The sequence below is a fragment of the Oryctolagus cuniculus genome, chromosome 5 (assembly GCF_051225735.1).
Source record: "Oryctolagus cuniculus isolate XC-2025 breed Fujian yellow rabbit chromosome 5, ASM5122573v1, whole genome shotgun sequence".
Taxonomy (NCBI): domain Eukaryota; kingdom Metazoa; phylum Chordata; class Mammalia; order Lagomorpha; family Leporidae; genus Oryctolagus; species Oryctolagus cuniculus.
Window position 1 is genome coordinate 18,476,458 of NC_142871.1, and position 19,083 is coordinate 18,495,540.

General features: G+C 42.0%; 1 protein-coding gene across 7 annotated transcripts in view; it reads left to right on the forward strand.

The window, feature by feature from the left end:
* Positions 1-19,083, forward strand: part of PPIL4 (peptidylprolyl isomerase like 4) — a 51,823-nt gene that overhangs the window by 11,274 nt on the left and 21,466 nt on the right. For 3 of the 7 annotated variants that reach the window (XM_002722436.6, XM_089333639.1, XM_089333640.1), the window contains exons 8-11: positions 1,580-1,704; positions 3,094-3,160; positions 12,406-12,517; positions 17,280-17,376. In XM_002722436.6, the coding sequence (XP_002722482.3) occupies positions 1,580-1,704; positions 3,094-3,160; positions 12,406-12,517; positions 17,280-17,376 (401 nt within the window). Of the gene's footprint in view, positions 1-1,579; positions 1,705-3,093; positions 3,161-8,629; positions 8,766-12,405; positions 12,518-17,279; positions 17,377-19,083 lie in introns of all 7 variants that reach the window. The other 4 variants (XR_016234486.1, XR_016234487.1, XR_016234484.1 and 1 more) reach the window with 4 other exon arrangements.

Consider the following 19,083-nt stretch of genomic DNA (forward strand, 5'->3'; position numbering starts at 1 on the left):
TCCAGTTCTACCTCTCCTACCCCTACCAGCCTGTAAGGAGGAGCCCTCTTTTCTTACTGCTTTTTCCTCCATTCATTGCCAATATGGATTCCTTCTTCATGTTTTGTTTTCCATAACTATATATTTTGAAGTGGTTTTAGGTTTGTAGAAAAATTGAACAGAAAATACAGAGAAATATCATTTTCTTTTCCAACAGTGAAACTGTCCTCAGTGGTTCTGTCTCACTGTCTCCTTCACCGGACTTCAGTAGAAAGTGATATTGCTCGGTTCAGTGCAGTAGTTGAGTGTGAGGTTGACTTCAACTTGGTTGTAGTAAAAAGCTAAAAGAGAGGGTGAGAGCAAAAAGCTAGAACACTGCCCAGGATTGTAATTGTTGTTGTTCACTATTGAACAATAATGTAGAAAGAAATAGGCATTGCAAATTGTGAAAGGCTAGATTCCATATGATAATATTTAACAAAACTTCAAAAGCAAAACCAGGCACAATAATGGTTAGGGTTGCTTTAATACATGAAGAGTGGCCACAAAGGAAAACCAAAAAGTAGGATGTTCATTATTTCATAAGGAAGAAGAGGGGTAATGGGATCAGGGACATTTTAGTTAAGCTAGGTGATAGCTTCATGGATGGTTTTTAATTCTCATGCTTCATCACTTAGATATACTTTATATAAACTCTTCCCTTTCCCTTTCCCTTTCCCTTTCCCTTTCCCTTTCCCTTTTCCTTCCTTCCTTCCTTCCTTCCTTCCTTCCTTCCTCCCTCCCTCCCTCCCTCCCTCCCTCCCTCCCTCCCTCCCTCCCTCTCTCTCTCTCTCTCTTTCTTTCTTTCTTTCTTTCTTTCTTTCACAGGCAGAGTGGACAGTGAGAGAGAGAGACAGAGGGAAAGGTCTTCCTTTACCGTTGGTTCACCCTCCAATGGCCGCCGCGCCCGGCGCACTGCGCTGATCCGAAGCCAGGAGCCAGGTGCTTCTCCTGGTCTCCCATGTGGGTGCAGGGCCCAAGCACTTGGGCCATCCTCCACTGCACTCCCGGGCCATAGCAGAGAGCTGGCCTGGAAGAGGGGCAGCCGGGACAGAATCCAGCACCCCGACTGGGACTAGAACCCAGTGTGCCAGGTTCTCAATAGGATTAGCCTATTGAGCCGTGGCGCCGGCCATAAACTCTTTCTTAAAAACAGTTGTATGACAAATACTTAAAAAAAAAAGGGGGGGGGGATAAAACTGGGGCTTTGAAACCAAATAGTTGTGGTTTCAAATCTAAGCTCTTAGGCTTCCCACTGTATTTCTTTGGGCAAATTACTTGTTTAACCTTTTGAATTTCACTTATCTTTAAAATGGAAATTGCAAGATGTTTTAAGAATTAAGCACAGGGTTCACACAAAGTATTGGTTAGGTAAACGTTAGCTGTTCATATTGTTAATACTAGGAACAGCTTCAGATTTTGAATCTTATTTAGACCTCTTACCTGAGCCTGAAATTTATAATGGAATTTAGATGTTTTAAAGGAAATCACGGCTTGGATAGGATATTTAGAGTGGTAACTGAATAAAATAATTGATTTATGTCCTCTGTTTATAATTTAGGTGGGAGACCTACCTGATGCAGATATTAAACCTCCAGAAAATGTGCTCTTTGTTTGTAAATTGAATCCAGTGACCACAGATGAGGATCTGGAAATAATATTCTCAAGATTTGGGCCAATAAGAAGGTAATCTCTAGAATTTGTAAAGGAGAAATTTAGAAATACTAAGTATTAGTTCATCATTTTTAATGGTAGTTTTTGGTGAGTCTGTGAACTCTGGGTGAATGTTTTTTACTGCTTAAATTTTTATCTGAGTCTCTGGACGGTAGGAAAGAAAAATGTATGATAAGTAATTGGATAATTTAAATAATTAAAAGTAATTATTAAAGTTAATTAATCCCACTCCCAACACATTTTCACCCTAAAAGAGGAAATGAATAGTTTGCCTAATTCCATAATTCTATAACTTTTTTTAATATTTTTTAATATTTAAAATATTTATCTCAGTTAAACTCTTCCTAGCAGTCTATGTCAAAATGTATTTAAATTTTCCATGATTTTTCTTTTTACTACATTGTTAATGTAAAAGTCTATAAAGCTGGTATATCAGTGAGAAATTTTGTAATTGATGTAAAAGGTTTAGGACTTTTTTTTCCTAAAGATTTCTTTTATTTATTATTTGAAGGAGTTAGAGAGAGAGAGAGGGAGAGACTAAGGAGAGGGGTCTTCCATCTGTTGATTTACTCCCCAAATGGCTGCAATGGCCTGGGCTGGACCAGACCGAAGCCAGGAGCCAGGAGCCAAGAGCTTCTTCCAGGTCTCCCACGTGGGTGTGGTGGCCCAAGCACTTGGGCCATCCTCCACTGCTTTCCTAGGTGCATTAGGAGGGAGCTGGATTGGAAATGGAGCAGCCAGGCTAGAACAGTGCCCATACGTGATGCCAGCACTGCAAGTGGTGGCTTAACGTGCTACACCACAGTGCTGCCAGTAGGACTTCCTTTCTTAAATGTTTGTAAATGAAACTGTGATACATGGGGAGATGTGATACATGTGAAACAGAGGCTTGGAACTCCAGCTGATTGACCCTCCCACTGGGTTTTTACATGGTAGATTCTGTGTGGCAGTTGTACTTACAAAGTTTGAGCTTAGTTTACACTAAAAATAAAAAATTTCAAAGCATAAACTTACTAAAAAAATCTTTTTTAAAGATTTATTAATTGAGAGGCAGAGTTATAGACAGAGAGGGAGAGACAGAAAGAGAGGTCTTCCATCTGCAGGTTCACTCCCCAAATGGCCAGAGCTGGGCCAATCTGAAGCCAAGAGCCAGGAACTTCTTCTGGCTCTCCCAGGTGCATTAGCAAGGGAACTGGATCAGAAATGGAGCATCTGGAACTCAAACCGGCACCATATGGATGCTGGTGCCACGATGCCAGTCCCTACTGAAGAAATTTTGAGAAATATAGTTCTTTGAGTCTAGCTTTGCCTTTTAATAACTAGCTTGTTTTGGTCTTCAGTTTTGAAAGGTGAGAGTGAATGCTTATTGTTTTGAATCACTTTTCAAAAATTTCCTTTCAGTTGTGAGGTTATCCGGGATTGGAAGACAGGAGAGTCCCTCTGTTATGCTTTTATTGAATTTGAAAAGGTATGTCATAATATACTTTTATTTATTTTGTTGTTATGATATTGAAATGAGAAATTATAGAATGTTTTTTCTGGTTTCTAGGATGGCCCTTTTCTTTGAGCAATCAAAAAAATTTTTATTATATCCAAGTAGGCGAAAAATTCAGCATCTCTTTATGTTAATATGTATATTTTACTTTACATTTGGGTGCAGTCTGCATGAATGTGTCTTCAGTACTTGTTAAGTTTCACATAACAATCTTCACAGGCTATTAATGGATTTTTGTGTGATATATGTAGAGCTATAGTTTAGTAATAGGAGGAGACGTGGACTTTGTTAAGATATAGGGATTCATCCAAGCTATGTCACAGGCCAGCTGTTAAGTGATATTGGGTAGTTTATTTAATCTTTCTTTCTAGGCTTTCCCTTCTCAAAGGTAAAACTTGAGTATTGGATTAGATGGTCCCTTCTGGATCTATAATAATGATGATAGCTTATGTTACTTGAAACTTGAACCCGTTCATTATGTTAATTTTCCTTCATGTAGTCCTCATAATACTGTAACATAGAAATTATGCTGTCGCTCCCCGACTCGCGGAGGAACGACACTGGACCCTGCGCTGTTCTCTTTCCCTGGTCCTTCCCGGGTTTGCTGCCGGCTCCCCCGCCCCCCCGCCGCGGAGGGGTGGAGGGGTGGCACCCCTGCCACTTCCCCCGCTTCCGCGGAGGAGCGGCACACTGCCGGCCGGCTCTCTCGGGTTGCTCAGATGTTCCTGCTGTATGTTCTCTCTCTCCTCCTTTATAGTCCTTTTCCACCAATCCCAACTCTGCTGGCGTTCTCTCCCCACGCTCTGAGCACGCTGCTCTCCTCCAATCAGGAGCAGGATCAGCTCCTGCAGCTTGTTAGTCGAATTGGTGAGGCAGCTGTGTGGAAGTTGTTTATTCCCTCTCAGCGCCATATGGTGGGAGATCAGATGCACAGAATTAGTCCTAGCAGTTCCAGTAATTTAGTCTAGTCTCGGTTGCTCCCCACACTATGCTCCTTTTCCAAATTAGTAAACTAAGGCACATTGTGGTTAACATGACTTATTCAAACTTATGTACCTAGTAAGTGTCACAGCTGGGATACAAATTTAGATATGTGACACTGTTGAGTTTAGCTACTTTGCAATACTATTTTTTTTTTTAAACCCAACACTAATGATGTGTGCAGTAGCAGGTTGTGGTAAGTTTTAGTTGTTCCAAAGCATTTATTGAATACCTTCTGTGCTTTAGGCACTATGCTAAGTACTAGGGATGCAAGTTACATACTGAAGGATTGAGGAATACAGATACTATATAACAAGTTACACCTAGAAACTGTGTCAGATGTACCAGAAATGATACTTACAAGGTGTTGCTCCCCCTCTTCACGGAGGAACGACACAGGACCCTGCGCTGTTCTTTCGTCTGCTCGGCCCTCCCCGGGTTTGCTGCTGGTTCTTCCTGGGTTGGCTACCGGGTTCCCCCTAGCCACTTTCCCCACTTCCGCGGGGGAGCGGCACACCGCCAGCCGGCTCTCTCGGGGGCTGCTCAGATGTTCCTCAGGTGTTCCTTGTGCATGTTGTCTCTCTCCTCCTTTATAGTCCTCTTCCACCAATCCCAACTCTGCTACCCACACACCGAGTACGCTGCTCTCCTCCAATCAGGAGCAGGTCCTGCTGTTTATTGGTTGAACTGGAGGCAGCTGTGTAGAAGCTGTTTCCTCCTCTCCCAGCGCCATATTGTGGGAGAGCAGATGCATAGAATAAGTCTTAATTCCAGTAACTTAGTCTAGTCCGAGTTGCTCCCAGTTGCTCCCCACACAAGGTACATTGGTACCAGCATAAAGGAGATCTTTAGCAAATATTTATTTATTTTTATTTATTTGAAAGCAGAGTGACAGCAAGAGAACGAGAGGGAGGGAGAGAGAGAATCTTCAATCTGCTGGTTCACTCCCTAATGGCCTTAACAGGGTCTGGGCCTGGATGAAGCCAGGAGCCAGAAATTTCATTCTAGTCTTCCACATGAGTGGCAGGGTCCCAAGTACTTGCACCATCATCCACTGCCTTCCCAGGCACATTAGCATGGAGCAGGATCGGCAACAGAGTAGCTGGAACTGGAACCAGCACTCTAATCGGGGATGCCAGCATAGGAGTTGGCGGCTTGACCTGCTGTTCTACAACATCAACCTCTAAGTGTAAGAGCAAAATACATACGGAAAATGTACAGATCCTAAATGAACAGATTGCTGCTTTTTCTAATATCATAGGTTAATTTTGTGTAATTAAAAAAATTTTTTTGTTTCTTACTTATTTGAGAGAGAGCGTTACAGAGAGGGAGAGACAGAGAGAGGTCTTCCATCTGCTGGTTCACTCCCCAATTGCTGCAACGGCTGGAGCTGGGCTGATCCGAAGCCAGCAGCTAGGAGCTTCTTCCTGGTCTCCTGTGTGGGTGCAGGGCAAGCACTTGGGCCACCTTCCACTGTTTTCCCGGGCTATAAGCAGAGAGCTGGATCAGAAGAGGAGCAGCTGGACATGAACCGGCAACCATAGGGGATGCTGGCGCCATAGGCACAGGCTTTGCCTACTATGCCACAGTGCCAACCCCAGTTTTGTCTAATCTTAAACTTTTTAAAAAAAAATTTTTTTTTTTTTGACAGGCAGAGTGGACAATGAGAGAGACAGAGAGAAAGGTCTTCCTTTGCCATTGGTTCACCCTCCAATGGCCGCCGCGGCTGGCGCACTGTGGCCAGCGCACCGCGCTGATCCGATGGTAGGAGCCAGGTGCTTCTGGTCTCCCATGGGGTGCAGGGCCCAAGTACTTGGGCCATCCTCCACTGCACTCCCAGGCCACTCTGGCCTGGAAGAGGGGCAACTGGGACAGAATCCGGCGCCCCAACTGGGACTAGAACCCGGTGTGCTGGTGCCGCAAGGCGGAGGATTAGCCTAGTGAGCCGTGGTGCCGGCCTAATCTTAAACTTGATTCAAATGGAATATACTGTGTGTTCTTTTATGTCTCGCTTCTTTTGCTCAGTGTTATATTGGTAAGATTTTTTTTTAAAGATTTAAAAAAAAATTTGTTTGAAAGGAAGACTTACAGAGAGGGAGACACAGAGATCTTCCATCCACTGGTTCACTCTCCAGATGGCTACAATGGTCAGGGCTGGTTGAAGCCAGGAGCTTCTTCCAGATCCCCATTGTGGGTGCAGGGGACCAAGTTCTTGAGCCGTGTTTTGCTGCTTTTTCCCTGGCCATTTGCAGGGAGCTGGATTGGAAGTAAAGTAGCCAGGACTTCATCCGGTGCCCATTTGGGATACTGGTGTTGCAGGTGGCAGCTCTGTTTCGCTACAATGCTAGCCCCTTATTTGTATGATATGTACATGTTACTGTATGTACCTTTTAACAGTACTTTTAGTTAATTTTCACTAGTGTATAGTATTTCATTGTATGTATGTGAAACAGTTTAAGTTACATTCTGCTGTTAGTATACACTTGAGCCCTTTGAAATTTTTGTGTTATGAATGGTGCCTACTATAAACAGTTTCTGTACATGTCTTTTGGTGTATATAAATAAGCATACATTTCTGTTGAATATCTAGAAGTGTATTGCTGAGTCATAAGTATAGAGGCAGTCACTGTGATGCAGAGGGTTAAGCTGCTTCTTGGGATGCCCACATCCCATATCAGGCTGCTGGTTCAAGTTCTGGCTATCTGCTTCCAGCAAGCAACAAATGATAGCTCAAGTATTTGAGTCACTGCTACCCCTGTGGGAGACCTAGATGGAATTCCTGGCTCCTGGCTTCTGCCTGGCCCAGCCCTGGCTATTGTGGACATTTGGGGAGTGAACCAAAGGATGGAAGATCAATTTCTCTCTTTCACTCTGCCTTTCAAAGGAATAAAGAAATTTTTTAAAAAAATAAGATGGGTGTAACTTTGATAATTCTACTCATTTTTCCAAAATGATATACTGATTTTATTTTCATTAGTAGTGTGTGGCAGTTCCTTTTCTGTATCTTTACTGACTCTTGGTAGAGTTGATCTTTTAAATTTGTCCATTCTGTTTTGTGTGTAATGGTATCTTACCAGGGTTTTATTTTACATTTCTGATCCTTTTGCATATGTTTATTACCATTTGTTTTATGAAGTACCTGTTCAAGATTTGCGCATTTAAAAATTGTGTATTTATTTATTTGTAAGGCAAAGTGATCAAGAGAGAAACACAGAGAGATCTTGCATCTGCTGGTTCACTCCCCAGATGCCTGCAATAGCCAGAGCTAAGCCAGGCTGAAGCCAGGAGCAGTAACAACATCTGGTCTCCCATGTGAGTGGCAGGTGCCCAAGTATTTGGGCTATTATTTGCCACCTCCCAGGCATGTTAGCAGGAGGCTGCATCAGAAGCATGGAACAGCTGGAACTTGAACTGGGCTCTGACATAGGATGCAGGCATCCTCAGTGGTGGCTAAACCCACTGTACCATAGCACCTACCCCTGTCTGCTTCCTTTTTATTGACTTGTGGGAATTTTTTCTAGTGTTTGGATGCAAGCTGTGCTTTGGTTTTATGTGATGCAAATTTCTTCTGCTCTGAGGATTACCTTTTCTCCTTTTTATTAGTGGCTTTTGGTAAACAGAAGTTTTTCATTTTAATTTAGTTCAACTCATCAGTATTTTCCTTCTTTTTTATGGCCTGCTTAAAAATCTCCAAACTTATGAATATATTCTGTGCTATTTGTAGAAGCTTTGATGTGAGGTTATGTTTCTGATTTGTAATTTGATTTTTGTGTAGTATATTAAATTCCATTTTTCTTACATTGAATAGCCAAGTGACTGTCTGGGGCAGTTGCTCTGGGGCAGGTCTTGTGGACAACAAGTTTAGCTGCTGCTTGTGACAAATCCTGTACTGGAGTGCCAGTTTGAGTCCTTGCTGTTCCACTTCTGATCCAACTTCTCTCTAATGCATCTGGGAAGGCAGCTGATGATGGCCAAAGTAGTTGGATCCCTGCCACCCATGTGGTAGACCTGGATGGAGTTTCTGGCTCCTGGCTTTGGCTTGGCCTAGCCCTGCTATCGTGGCCATTTAGGGAGTAAACCTGGATGGAAGATATCTCACTGTCACTCTGCCTTTCAAATAAGAAATCTTTTAAAAAGCAAAAATAAAAAAATTGTCTTCTTTCTACAGTTCTGCAGTCCCATGTTTGTTACAAATCAGGTGTCCATCATGTATATATAAAGTCTGTTTATAAATGTGGTACTGTTGCAGTGGTCTTTTTGTCTCTTCTTATGCTATAATTACATTATGTTAATTGTTACAAGTTTATAATGTCTGATACTTGTAACATGGATTTGCCAACTTTGTTGTTCTTGAAGATTATCTTGGCTATTTTTGCCCTTTACATTTTCAAATTAATTTCTCAGTGAAGTTTTTTTTTGTTTTGTTTTGTTTTGTTTTTTAATTTTCATTTTATTTGAGAGGCAGAGCGAAATCTTCCATCCGCTGGTTCACTCCCTGAATTTCCACAACAGCTGGGACTGGACTAGGCCAAAGCCAGGAGCCTGGAGTACAATCTAGGTTTCCCACGTGGGTGGCAGGGAACCAGGTAATTACCAGGTAATTGAGTCATCATCTGCTGTCTCCCAGGGTGCTCATTAGCCGGGAAGAGGAACCAGGACTTAAACCAGATACTGATACAGGATATGGGCATCCCAAGCAGTATTTTAACCGTGACACCAAATTGCTGCACCAAAGAGATTCTGTAACTGTTGTTTGGATATAAATCAGTTGAGTACATTAAGCTGCTATCTTTGTGAAAAACGATCTGAGAGATTTCTCTTTGGGAAAAGGGACGGTGATGGAATGATGTGCACCCCATGTAAACAGATTTATCAGACATTCACTGATAAAGTGCCACATGGCAGATGATACTCTGAATGATGTAGATGTAAGATGAATAAATCTTTGTATCTTCATGAACTTTATAACCCATTTAATTCTTTTTTTTTTTTAACCTTTATTTAGTAAATATAAATTTCCAAAGTACAGTTTATGGATTACATTGGCTTCCCCCTCCCATAACTTCCCTCCCACTCGCACTCCTCCCATCTCCCACTCCCTCTCCCATTCCATTCACATAATCCATTTAATTCTTAGCACATATGTAAATGATTATATCTAGCTTTTTTTTTAATCTCTGTTTTTTTGTGTCCAGTAAGTTGTAGGCAGACGAAAAGAGTAAGTTTCAGAAAAATCGATCAATACCAGACTGGAATGTGTCACTTTAGTTTTCAGAAACAGAGATATCTTAGAATTTATATAACATTTTCCTGATGTTAGTGATATTGAGCATTTTTTCGTATATTAGTCATTTCAATTTCCTTCTTTTGAAATGTCTGTTCAGGTCCTTAGCCCATTTTTAGATTTTATTTTTTTTCCTTCTCTTTAATGATTTTTAGTTTTATTTATTTATTTGAGAGGCAGGAAGACAGCAGGTTCCTCTTTCTGGCTCACCCCAGGTGCCTGCAATGAGCTGGGGCTGGGCTGAGGGCAGGAGCCAGGACCCCATCAGGATCTCCTGTGTGGTTTTCAGGGACCCACCTAGGGCGAGCATTAGCAGGAAGCTGGAATCAGCAGTGGAGCCGAGACTTAAATCCAGGCATTTCAATATGGGATGCAGGTGTTACAACTGATGTTTTAACTTGTAGGCCACAAACCTGCCCCCTCTTTGCATATTTCTTAACTCCAGGTAGAATGGCTATTGTCAAAGTGACAAAAAAAATAGGTACCAGTGCTGTGGTATAGCCAATATAGTCTCCGCCTGTGATACCAGCATCCCATATGGGCGCCAGTTTAAGACCTGATTGCTCCACTTTCAATCCAACTCCCTGCTAATGTGCCTGGGAAAGCAGTGAAAAATGGCCCAAGTGCCTGATCTCTTGCACCCATGTGGGAGACCTGAAGAAGCTTCTGGCTCCTGGTTTCAGATTGGCCCAGCTCTGGCCATTGTGACAATTTTGGGAGTGAACCAGTGGATGGAAAATCTCTCTGTATCTTCCTCTCTCTCTATAACTCTGCCTTTCAAGTAAATAAATGCACCTTTTTTTAATAATTGACAAAAAATAACATGCTGACAATGATGTGGAGAAAAGGGAACTCTTAGATACTATTGGGTCTTCAAAATATTGTTAATAGATCTATATGTATGACTCAGCCATCCTAATTCTGGTATATATCTGAAGAAAATGAAATCAGCATGTGAAAGCCATCCTTGCACCACCATGTTTATTGTGGCCCAGTTCACAATAACCAAGATATGGAAAAGACGATGGATTAATGGATAAAGAAAACATGGTGTGTATAGGTTATAGATACAAATATAAAATGGAGTATTATTCAGCCATAAAAATAATGAAATCTTGATTTTGCAGCAAACTGGATGAGCTGGAGGTTAAGTGAAATAAGCCAGAGAAAGACAAATACTGTTTTCTCTTGCACATGTGGAAATTTAAAGAAGTTGTTGATCTGAATTTAAAATGATGATTATTAGAGGCTGAGAAGGGTAGGAGGAAGGGTACTAAAACACAGCCAGATAGAAGTAACAAGCTCTAGTGTTTCACACACAGCACAGTGGGGTGACTGTAGCTCACTGGCTAGGTAAGAGATACTGGATAAACGACCAAAGAGAGTTGCTGGTAGGTTCCTAATCCAGAGTAGATAAGTAAATACAAAGGCTAATTGCCTAGTTTGATCAGTTTATAGTATGTGTATGTGTTGAAATATTGTACAATACCCTGTAAAAAATTTGCGAGTATTACATGTTAATAAAAAAAATCTTTTTAAAGGAACAGGCATTTGGCCTAGCAATACCTGTATCCCATATCAGAATGTCAGGGTTCAATTCTTGACACTGGCACCTGATTCCAGCATATAGTAGCTGTAGACTCTGAGGGGCAGCAAGTGATGACTTAAGTAGTTAGGTCCTTGCCACCTTGTGGGAAACCTGGATTGAGTTTCTGGTTTCCAGCTTTAGTCCAACTCAGTCCTGGCTTTTGGGGACATTTAGGGATTGAACCAAGAGATGGGAGCTCTCTCTCTTGTTTTCCTGCTTTCTATTGGTTTCTCTCTGCCTCTTGAATAAATTTAAAGAAAAATTAACATATACACATACACATATACATTCACAAAAAGGAATTTATGAAGTTTCTCACTGGAAGGGTATTTGCATAGCAAAGAATTTAGTGTCACAGGCCCACACCCATTATGCACAATGGTTGTGCTTCCTGATTTCAAATTTTACAGAATTTTTGGGGGAGAGATTCATTTTATTTATTTGAAAGGCAGAGTGACAAGAGAAAGGGAGAGACAAAGAAAGAAATCTTCCATCTACTGGTTCACTCCTCAAATGGCTGCAATGACCAGGGCTGGGGCACACCGAAGCCAGGAGCCTGGAATTCCATCTGGGTCTGTCACTTGGGTGACACGGGCCCAGGTACTTTGGCTATCTGCTGCTTTCCCAGGAGCATGAGCAGGGATCTGGATCAGAAGCAGAGCAGCCAGAACTCAATGCAAACGGTTGGTCTGATACGGGATGCTGGTATTGTGAGCAGTGACTTAACCTGCTCCACCTAGTCTTGGGTCCAGAATTTTTCAGAATTTAAAAAGATAGTATTTTGTATGTTGATATGTGTATGTAATCTACACATTATATCTAAAAACTATTTAATACTCCTGGTTCAGCATTCTCTAATCAGTCACACAAATATTTCTGCAGTGAAATGAATGAGTGAATATTCATGCATGGTGGGGGGAGGCCATAGCTTCCCATTAGGTCAGGTATTGCTGCCAAATTGATTTTGATACCAGATTTATGAAAACTGCTTTCATTCTTCAGGATATTTTTAGGTTCTAAGTTAAAAGAACTGTGGACTCACATCATGCAGTCAGTGTGTATGTCTGCTGCCTTCAGACTGACCTGATTCAGAATCCTGCCTATGACTCTTGTCAACTTTGTGACCTTCAGCAACTTAGACAACTCTCAATATTTTTCTCATTGACAAAATAGAAATAATAATAAATAGTAGCGCATAGGATTGTTACCAGGGTTAATTGAGATAATAGATATGAAGCATTTAACAGCATGTGATGTATAAATAAATATTAATTTTAGTAACAGTAATACTTTTTTTCCTGTATTCTAGCTTATAGAAATCTTTTTCATAAAGATTTATGCATGAGTTTTTATCATTACTATCAGGAAGAAGATTGTGAGAAAGCGTTCTTTAAAATGGACAATGTACTTATAGATGACAGAAGAATACACGTGGATTTTAGCCAGTCTGTTGCAAAGGTTAAGTGGAAAGGAAAGGGTATGTTGGTTTATATTCCCTTATTGCAGTTCTGCTTTGTATTCTTGTGTATGTAGCCTTTACTTGGTGCTATTAATTAGGAGAAATGTTAATTGATGTAATTCCTGACACTGATGGTTTTACAAAGCTGCTATCTGAAATCTAAGGTAGGGGGAGTGTGTATGTTGTATATTTTAAGCAGATGAAAAATATTTGTTACATAATTTATTCACTGCAGAAGTAAAGTTTTTCCAAAGTAATTACTATGACTTTATGGCTTTTTAAAAAAGTTTTTGTTTTGTATGTCATATGGTACATTCCAAAACTATTGAACCAGTTCTACTAATGAACACTCAGGTGTTTTTAATCTTTTACTCTTTGTGTCCTTTGTACTAATGCTATGTAATATGCCTGTATTTATGATAATTCCTACAATTGCATATATGATTGTCAAATTCCTGGTAGTGACATGCCAAAAAGTTAAATTTGTGATGCAGTTTTTTTTTTTTTTTTTTGCAGTGTTTTTAAAAGGTTTTACATCACATGTAACGCTGAATTTTATCAGGAATTTTATGATCACTTTCTTCCCCTATAATGCTTTTGTTTATTTTCCGTGATTTTAATTTATATAATAACACTTTTATTTCTGTGTTTTTGTTTAATTATAAACAGTGTGAGGGAGACAGAGATAATGAGAGAAAGATTGATTTACTGATTCACTCCCCAAATGTCTGCAATAGCTGGGGTTGGGCCATGCCAAAGTCAAGAATTTGGAACTCAGTCTGGGCCTCTTAGATGAGAGGCATAGACCCATGTACTTGAGCTGTTACCTGCTACCTTCCAGGGTGTGCATGAGCAAGAAACCAGAATCAAGCAGAGCTGGGACTGCCACCTGGGCACTCCAGTATGAAATATGGCATCCCCAGTGGCTTTTTTTTTTTTTTTTTTTTTTTAAGATTTATTTTTTTGAGAGGCAGAGTTACAGAGAGAGGGAGAGACACAGAGAGGTCTTCCATCCTCTGGTTCATTCCCCAAATGGCTGCAGTGCCTGGAGCTGGGCTGATCCAGAGCCAGGAACCTCTTCTGGGTATCCCACTTGGGTATAGGGGCCTAAGCACTTGGGCCATCTTCCATGGCTTTCCCAGGCCATAAATAGAGAGCTGGATCAGAAGAGGAGCAGTGGGACATGAACCTATGCCCACATGGGATGTTAGTGCTGTTGTAGGCAGGCAGAGCCACAGTGCTGGCCCCCACTCCCCACTGGCATCTTAACTGCTAGGCTTCCTCCTGCCTTCTAATAAGATAACAGAGAATACTGGCAGTGATGTATTGAATTGTTTCATAGATTATGTTATTTTATGGGAATATAGGGAAAGAAATTATTAATGACTGGCGCAGACAGATACAGAAGGTCTTCTAGGAGTGATCTCCAGTAGAAGAGAGCACATTGGATTGAGATTCTACCTACTATTAGTTTCTCCCATGAAACCATCCTGGCAGTCAGAACCCATGACTAGTTTTGTTTGTTTTTGTTTGTTTGTTTGTTTGTTTTTTTGACAGGCAGAGTTAGACAATGAGAGAGAGAGACAGAGAGAAAGGTCTTCCTTCTGTTGGTTCACCCCCCAAATAGCCGTTCTGGCCAGCGCGCTGCGCCAATCTGAAGCCAGAAGCCAGGTGCTTCTCCTGGTCTCCCATGCGGATGCAGGGCCCAAGCACTTGGGCCATCCACCACTGCCTTCCCAGGCCACAGCAGAGAGCTAGACTGGAAGAGGAGCAACCGGGACAGAACCGGCGCCCCAACTGGGACTAGAACCGGGTGTGCCGGCGCCGCTAGGCGGAGGATTAGCCTATTGAGCCGCGGCACCAGCCTTAAGTGAATTTTTTAAAGATCTATTTATTTATTTTGAAAGTCAGAGTTACAGAGAGAAACAAATCTTCCATCTGCTGGTTTACTTGCCAAATGGCTGCAATGGCCAATGCTGGGTCAGGCAGAAGCCAGGAAACAGGAGCTTCATGTAGGTTTCCCAGACACTTGGACCATCTTGTACTTTTCCCATGCCATTAGTAGGGAGGTGTATTGGCAGTGTAGTAGCTGTGACGTGAACTGGTGCCCATTTGGGATGCTGGTATCGCAGGTGTTGGCTTAACTGACTGTGCCGTAATGCTGGTCCCCTCTTCTTTTTTTAATTTTGTAATTTTTTTATAAAGATTTTTATTTATTTATTTGAGAGGCAGAGAGACAGAGAGAAAGGTCTTCCATTCACTGGTTCACTCCCCAGATGGCCGCAGTGGCAGGAGCTGAGTTGAGCTGAGCTGATCCGAGGCCAGGGGCCCAGAGACCTGGGCCATCTTCTACTGCTTTCCCAGACCATAGCAGAGAGCTGGATTGGAAGAGGAGCAGCCAGGACTTGAACTGGTGCCCATATGGGATTCTTATGCCCCAGGCGGAGGCCTAGACCACTATGCCACAGAGCCAGCCCTGGCCCCTCTTTTTAAAAATATATTTATTTGTTATTTATTTGAAAGGCAGAGAGAAAAAGACAGGCAGAGGCGGTGATCTTTCATTTACTGGTTTGTTTTCAGCTTTCAGTTTACACACGAAGGCAGTGAGTTGCAGAGGAGTGAAGCATCTAACCTAGGACCTGCCAGTAGTCTATTTGAATGTATAGTCTCCCACTTCAGTCAGTGGCCTTTCTATTGTACCATTTCTGCCTCATCCATAGGGAACACGTGCTGTCAGGCTCATGGCACATCATTTTCCAGTGATAAAATGATGCATGGCCAGCGCTGTGGCGCAGCGGGTTAATGCCCTGGCTTGAAGTGCTGGCATCCCATATGGGCGCCAGTTCAAGACCCAGCTGCTCCACTTCTGACCCAGCTCTCTGCTATGGCCTGGGAAAGCAGTAGAGGATGGCCCAAATCCTTGGGCCCCTGCATCCAAGTAGGAGACCCAGAAGAAACTCCTGGTTCCTGGCTTCAGCTTGGTGCAGCTGTGGCTTTTGCCCCCAACTGGGGAATGAATCACTGGATGGAAGACCTTTCTCTCTCTCTGCCTCTCCTCTCTCTGTGTAACTCTGACTTTCAAATAAATAAATCTTTCAAAAAAAGAAATGATCCTTGCTTGTTACTGTCATCAGTTACTTTATGTCTTGAAGTAGTCTCTTCAGCATTTATATGAAAACTGCTGCCTCTGGAATTGTCCAGTGGGTTCATCTTTTTTTTTTTTTTTTTAAAGATTTATTTATTTATTTTAAGGTCAGAGAGAGAATGAGAGGCAGATAGAGAGAGAGAGAGAGAGAGAAGTCTTACCTCCACTGGTTCGCTCCCCAGTTGGCTGCAATCTGAAGCCAGGAGCCAGAAGCTTCTTCCGGGTCTCCCATGCAGGTGTAGGGGCCCAAAGACTTGAACCATCTTCTACTGCTTTCCCAGGCCATAGCAGAGAGCTGGATTGGAAGTGGAGCAGCTGAGACTCGAATTGGTGCCCGTAGAAGATGCCGGCACTGCAGGTGGTGGCTTTACCCACTATGCCACACCATCTGCCCCTTTAGGTTCATCTTATCTTTAATAGTTAACCCTCTTTTTTCATTCCTTTTTCTTTCTTCTTTAAAAACCTGACATTTAGGGTCTATTAGGATTGATAAGCAGAGAATCTCTCTGTGTACCTTCAGTTCGCTTTACTTGTACCCTAATCCAGGACCCTTCAGTAGGAAAAGTTCCCACAGGAGTCATTCTAGTGGTAGCGGAGTGCAGTAGGAAAGGCAGACAGCAGCTCTGGTCCATGGAAGAAGTATTACCCTCATCTGGCAGGAGAGCAGACTGGAGAGCAGAGGGACTGTACAGTGCCCTGCCTTTTGGCTCTGCATGATTGGCTAGTGAGGATGTAACACTAGTCCTGTTTTCTGGAAGGTACTGGTAATTACAGTTTGGGCACATGGAAGGGATGTAACTGCCAATAAGCCAGGATTTCAAAGCAGAGACAGTTTGTCTTTGGTACTGTCACCAACTCCTCTCTACATGCATCTGCAGTCTCCTATCTGCATGGTGCTCTGGTGAGAGAATGTCAGAGTCTATAGAGCCTCACATCTGGGGCCAGCCCTGTGGTGTAGTAGGACAAGCCTCCGCCTGCAGAGCTGGTATCCCACATAGGTGCCGGCTCATGTTCTGGCTGCTCCTCTTCCAATCCAGCTCTCTACTTATGGCCTGGGAAAGCAGTGAAAGATGGCCCAAGTGCTTGGGCCCCTGTGCCCACATGGGAGACTGGCAGAAGCTCCTGGCTCCTGGCCGTGGATCGGCTCAGCTCTAGCCATTACGGCCATTTGGGGAGTGAACCAAAGGATGGAAGACCTTTTTCTCTGTCTCTCCCTCTCTCTGTAACTCTGTCTCAAATAAATAAAATCTTTAGAAAAAAAAAAAAAAAAAAAGCCTCACTTCTCCCAAACTTGGAAGTCTTTGAGGTTTCAAACTCAGTTCCCAAATCTTCAATATTTCCACTGAACTTAGTGTTATCATGGACATAATAGCTGTACTCATACTGAATTATTTGCATGTAATTTATTTTAAAGTTTGCTGTTGTAATATTCATATGTATCATTAGATGGCAGCATAAGGCTACCTAACAAAACGTGTATCTGACTTAAGTTAAAATTGTCATAGAGATTGAATTACTATGATTCTTGTGTTCTCCTCTTACCTTTTTTGTCTCTTGATACATACAATTTATAAAGGAGTTCATCTTTTATAAAATACTTACTGTTCTTAACTTTTCTTTCTCTTTTCTTATTAGGTGGGAAATACACTAAGAGTGATTTCAAGGAGTATGAAAAGGAACAGGATAAACGCTCTAATTTGGTCCTGAAAGATAAAGTAAAACCCAAACAGGAGTATCCTTAACAAGAATCTGTCAGTGTGTTTCAAGCATCCACTGTGCGTTGAGCGCCATGTAACGGGCCCTGGGAGACAAGGTTCTGGTCCAGGTTATGATCATTTCTTTTCAGCATCTTACATATGCTTTGCTCTGTCATTATACTCTATTATATGGAGAGAGTTAGGGTTGAAGGAAATAGTAAGCCTAATTCCTTTACATTCCTACTGTTGTTAAGTGCTTTCCTGCTTATATTTTCAGAAGACCTAAAGGTAAGATTTATATTTTCTTTAGATAATTGTAATGTTTTAATTCTTCATAATCAAAAATATAACCAAGCTAAATCATTTGTGCTTACCATTCTCTTATGTTTAACTTTCTTATCTAGATAATAATATACTATAGTTTTTGTGTTACAAGATAAGGTTGCTTTTTTCTATATGAGATATAATATACTGTCACTTTAGCAAGTATTGGACTCCTAAGAGCTGACTTTTATAGGATTTAAGAGAAGTCCATTGATTTGACCATTTAATTCAATTTCTTCCAAGATTTAGGTTGAGACAAGTAAAAAGCAGTGAAACATACTGCTCCTATTATGTCATTTTAATTTGTTCACTGATTTTCCCCATTATAAATTGATCACTCCTCACATTGCTAAGGTTATTTCTTTTGTGATTCTTTCTGGTAAATGGCATCTTTGTTTCCCAATTTCTGGTGGTGTTTCAGTGATTCTCTTTCCCATGCTGTGTAGACATTGCTCCTTCAGGTATTCATCAAGAGAAGATGAGTATCAGTTTGACCTGTTACGTGTTGTAAAATGTGTTGACTGTCTGCAATGCCTGGAGCATTACAAGGTGTTAGAGCTTGACAAAGCCTGCAGGAGACTGACTAAAGCGGCACAGGAGAGGCTTTCCTACCCAGGCAGGCCAAACCAGAGGCTGAGATAGGATCTGAAAAGACCAGTGTAGGAGGGCAGGTGATGCAAAGTTCAAACTCGTGACAGTGTAGATAGGGTAACTTGAGGTTTATTTACCATATCTTTGAAACTAAGTTTAGGTTAGCCTCTCATAGTTCCCCTTCTGGAAGAAGGGGAACATGTAGGATAACTAAAGTAGAGGAGAGCTGCCAAGCACATAGGAAAGCTACATTTTCCCTGAAGGGGTGGTTCAGTTGAAAAGAAGGACTACTCAGTGTTAAAGTGCCCTGGATTCAAGGAGATAGATTCATACTGAGAGTGAAGAGGAAAATAGGCATGTTTGAGAATAGATCTCCCTGGTAGTCTTTACTAGAACTTTCTGCAATGATGGAAATGTACTTACTACATCCCCACTGTCCTGGATGACTTCTAAGCATGTGTGGCTTTTTTTTTTTTTTTTTTTTTAGATTTATTTTATTTATTTGAAAGACAGAGTTAGAGAGAGAGAGAGAGAGAGTGAGGGAGAGAGGAAGAGGGAGGGGGGGGTCTTCCATCTGCTGGTTCACTCCCCAGATGGCTATAAAGGCCGGAGCTGCGCTGATCCGAAGTCAGGAGCCAGGAGCTTCTTCCGGGTCTCCCTCATGGGTGCAGGGGCCCAAGCACTTGGGCCATCCTCCACTACTGTCCCAGGCCATAGCAGAGAGCTGGATGGGAAGAGGAGCAGCCGGTACTAGAACTGGCACCCATATGGGATGCCGGCGCTTCAGGCCAGGGCTTTAACCCACTGTGCCACAGTGCTGGCCCTGG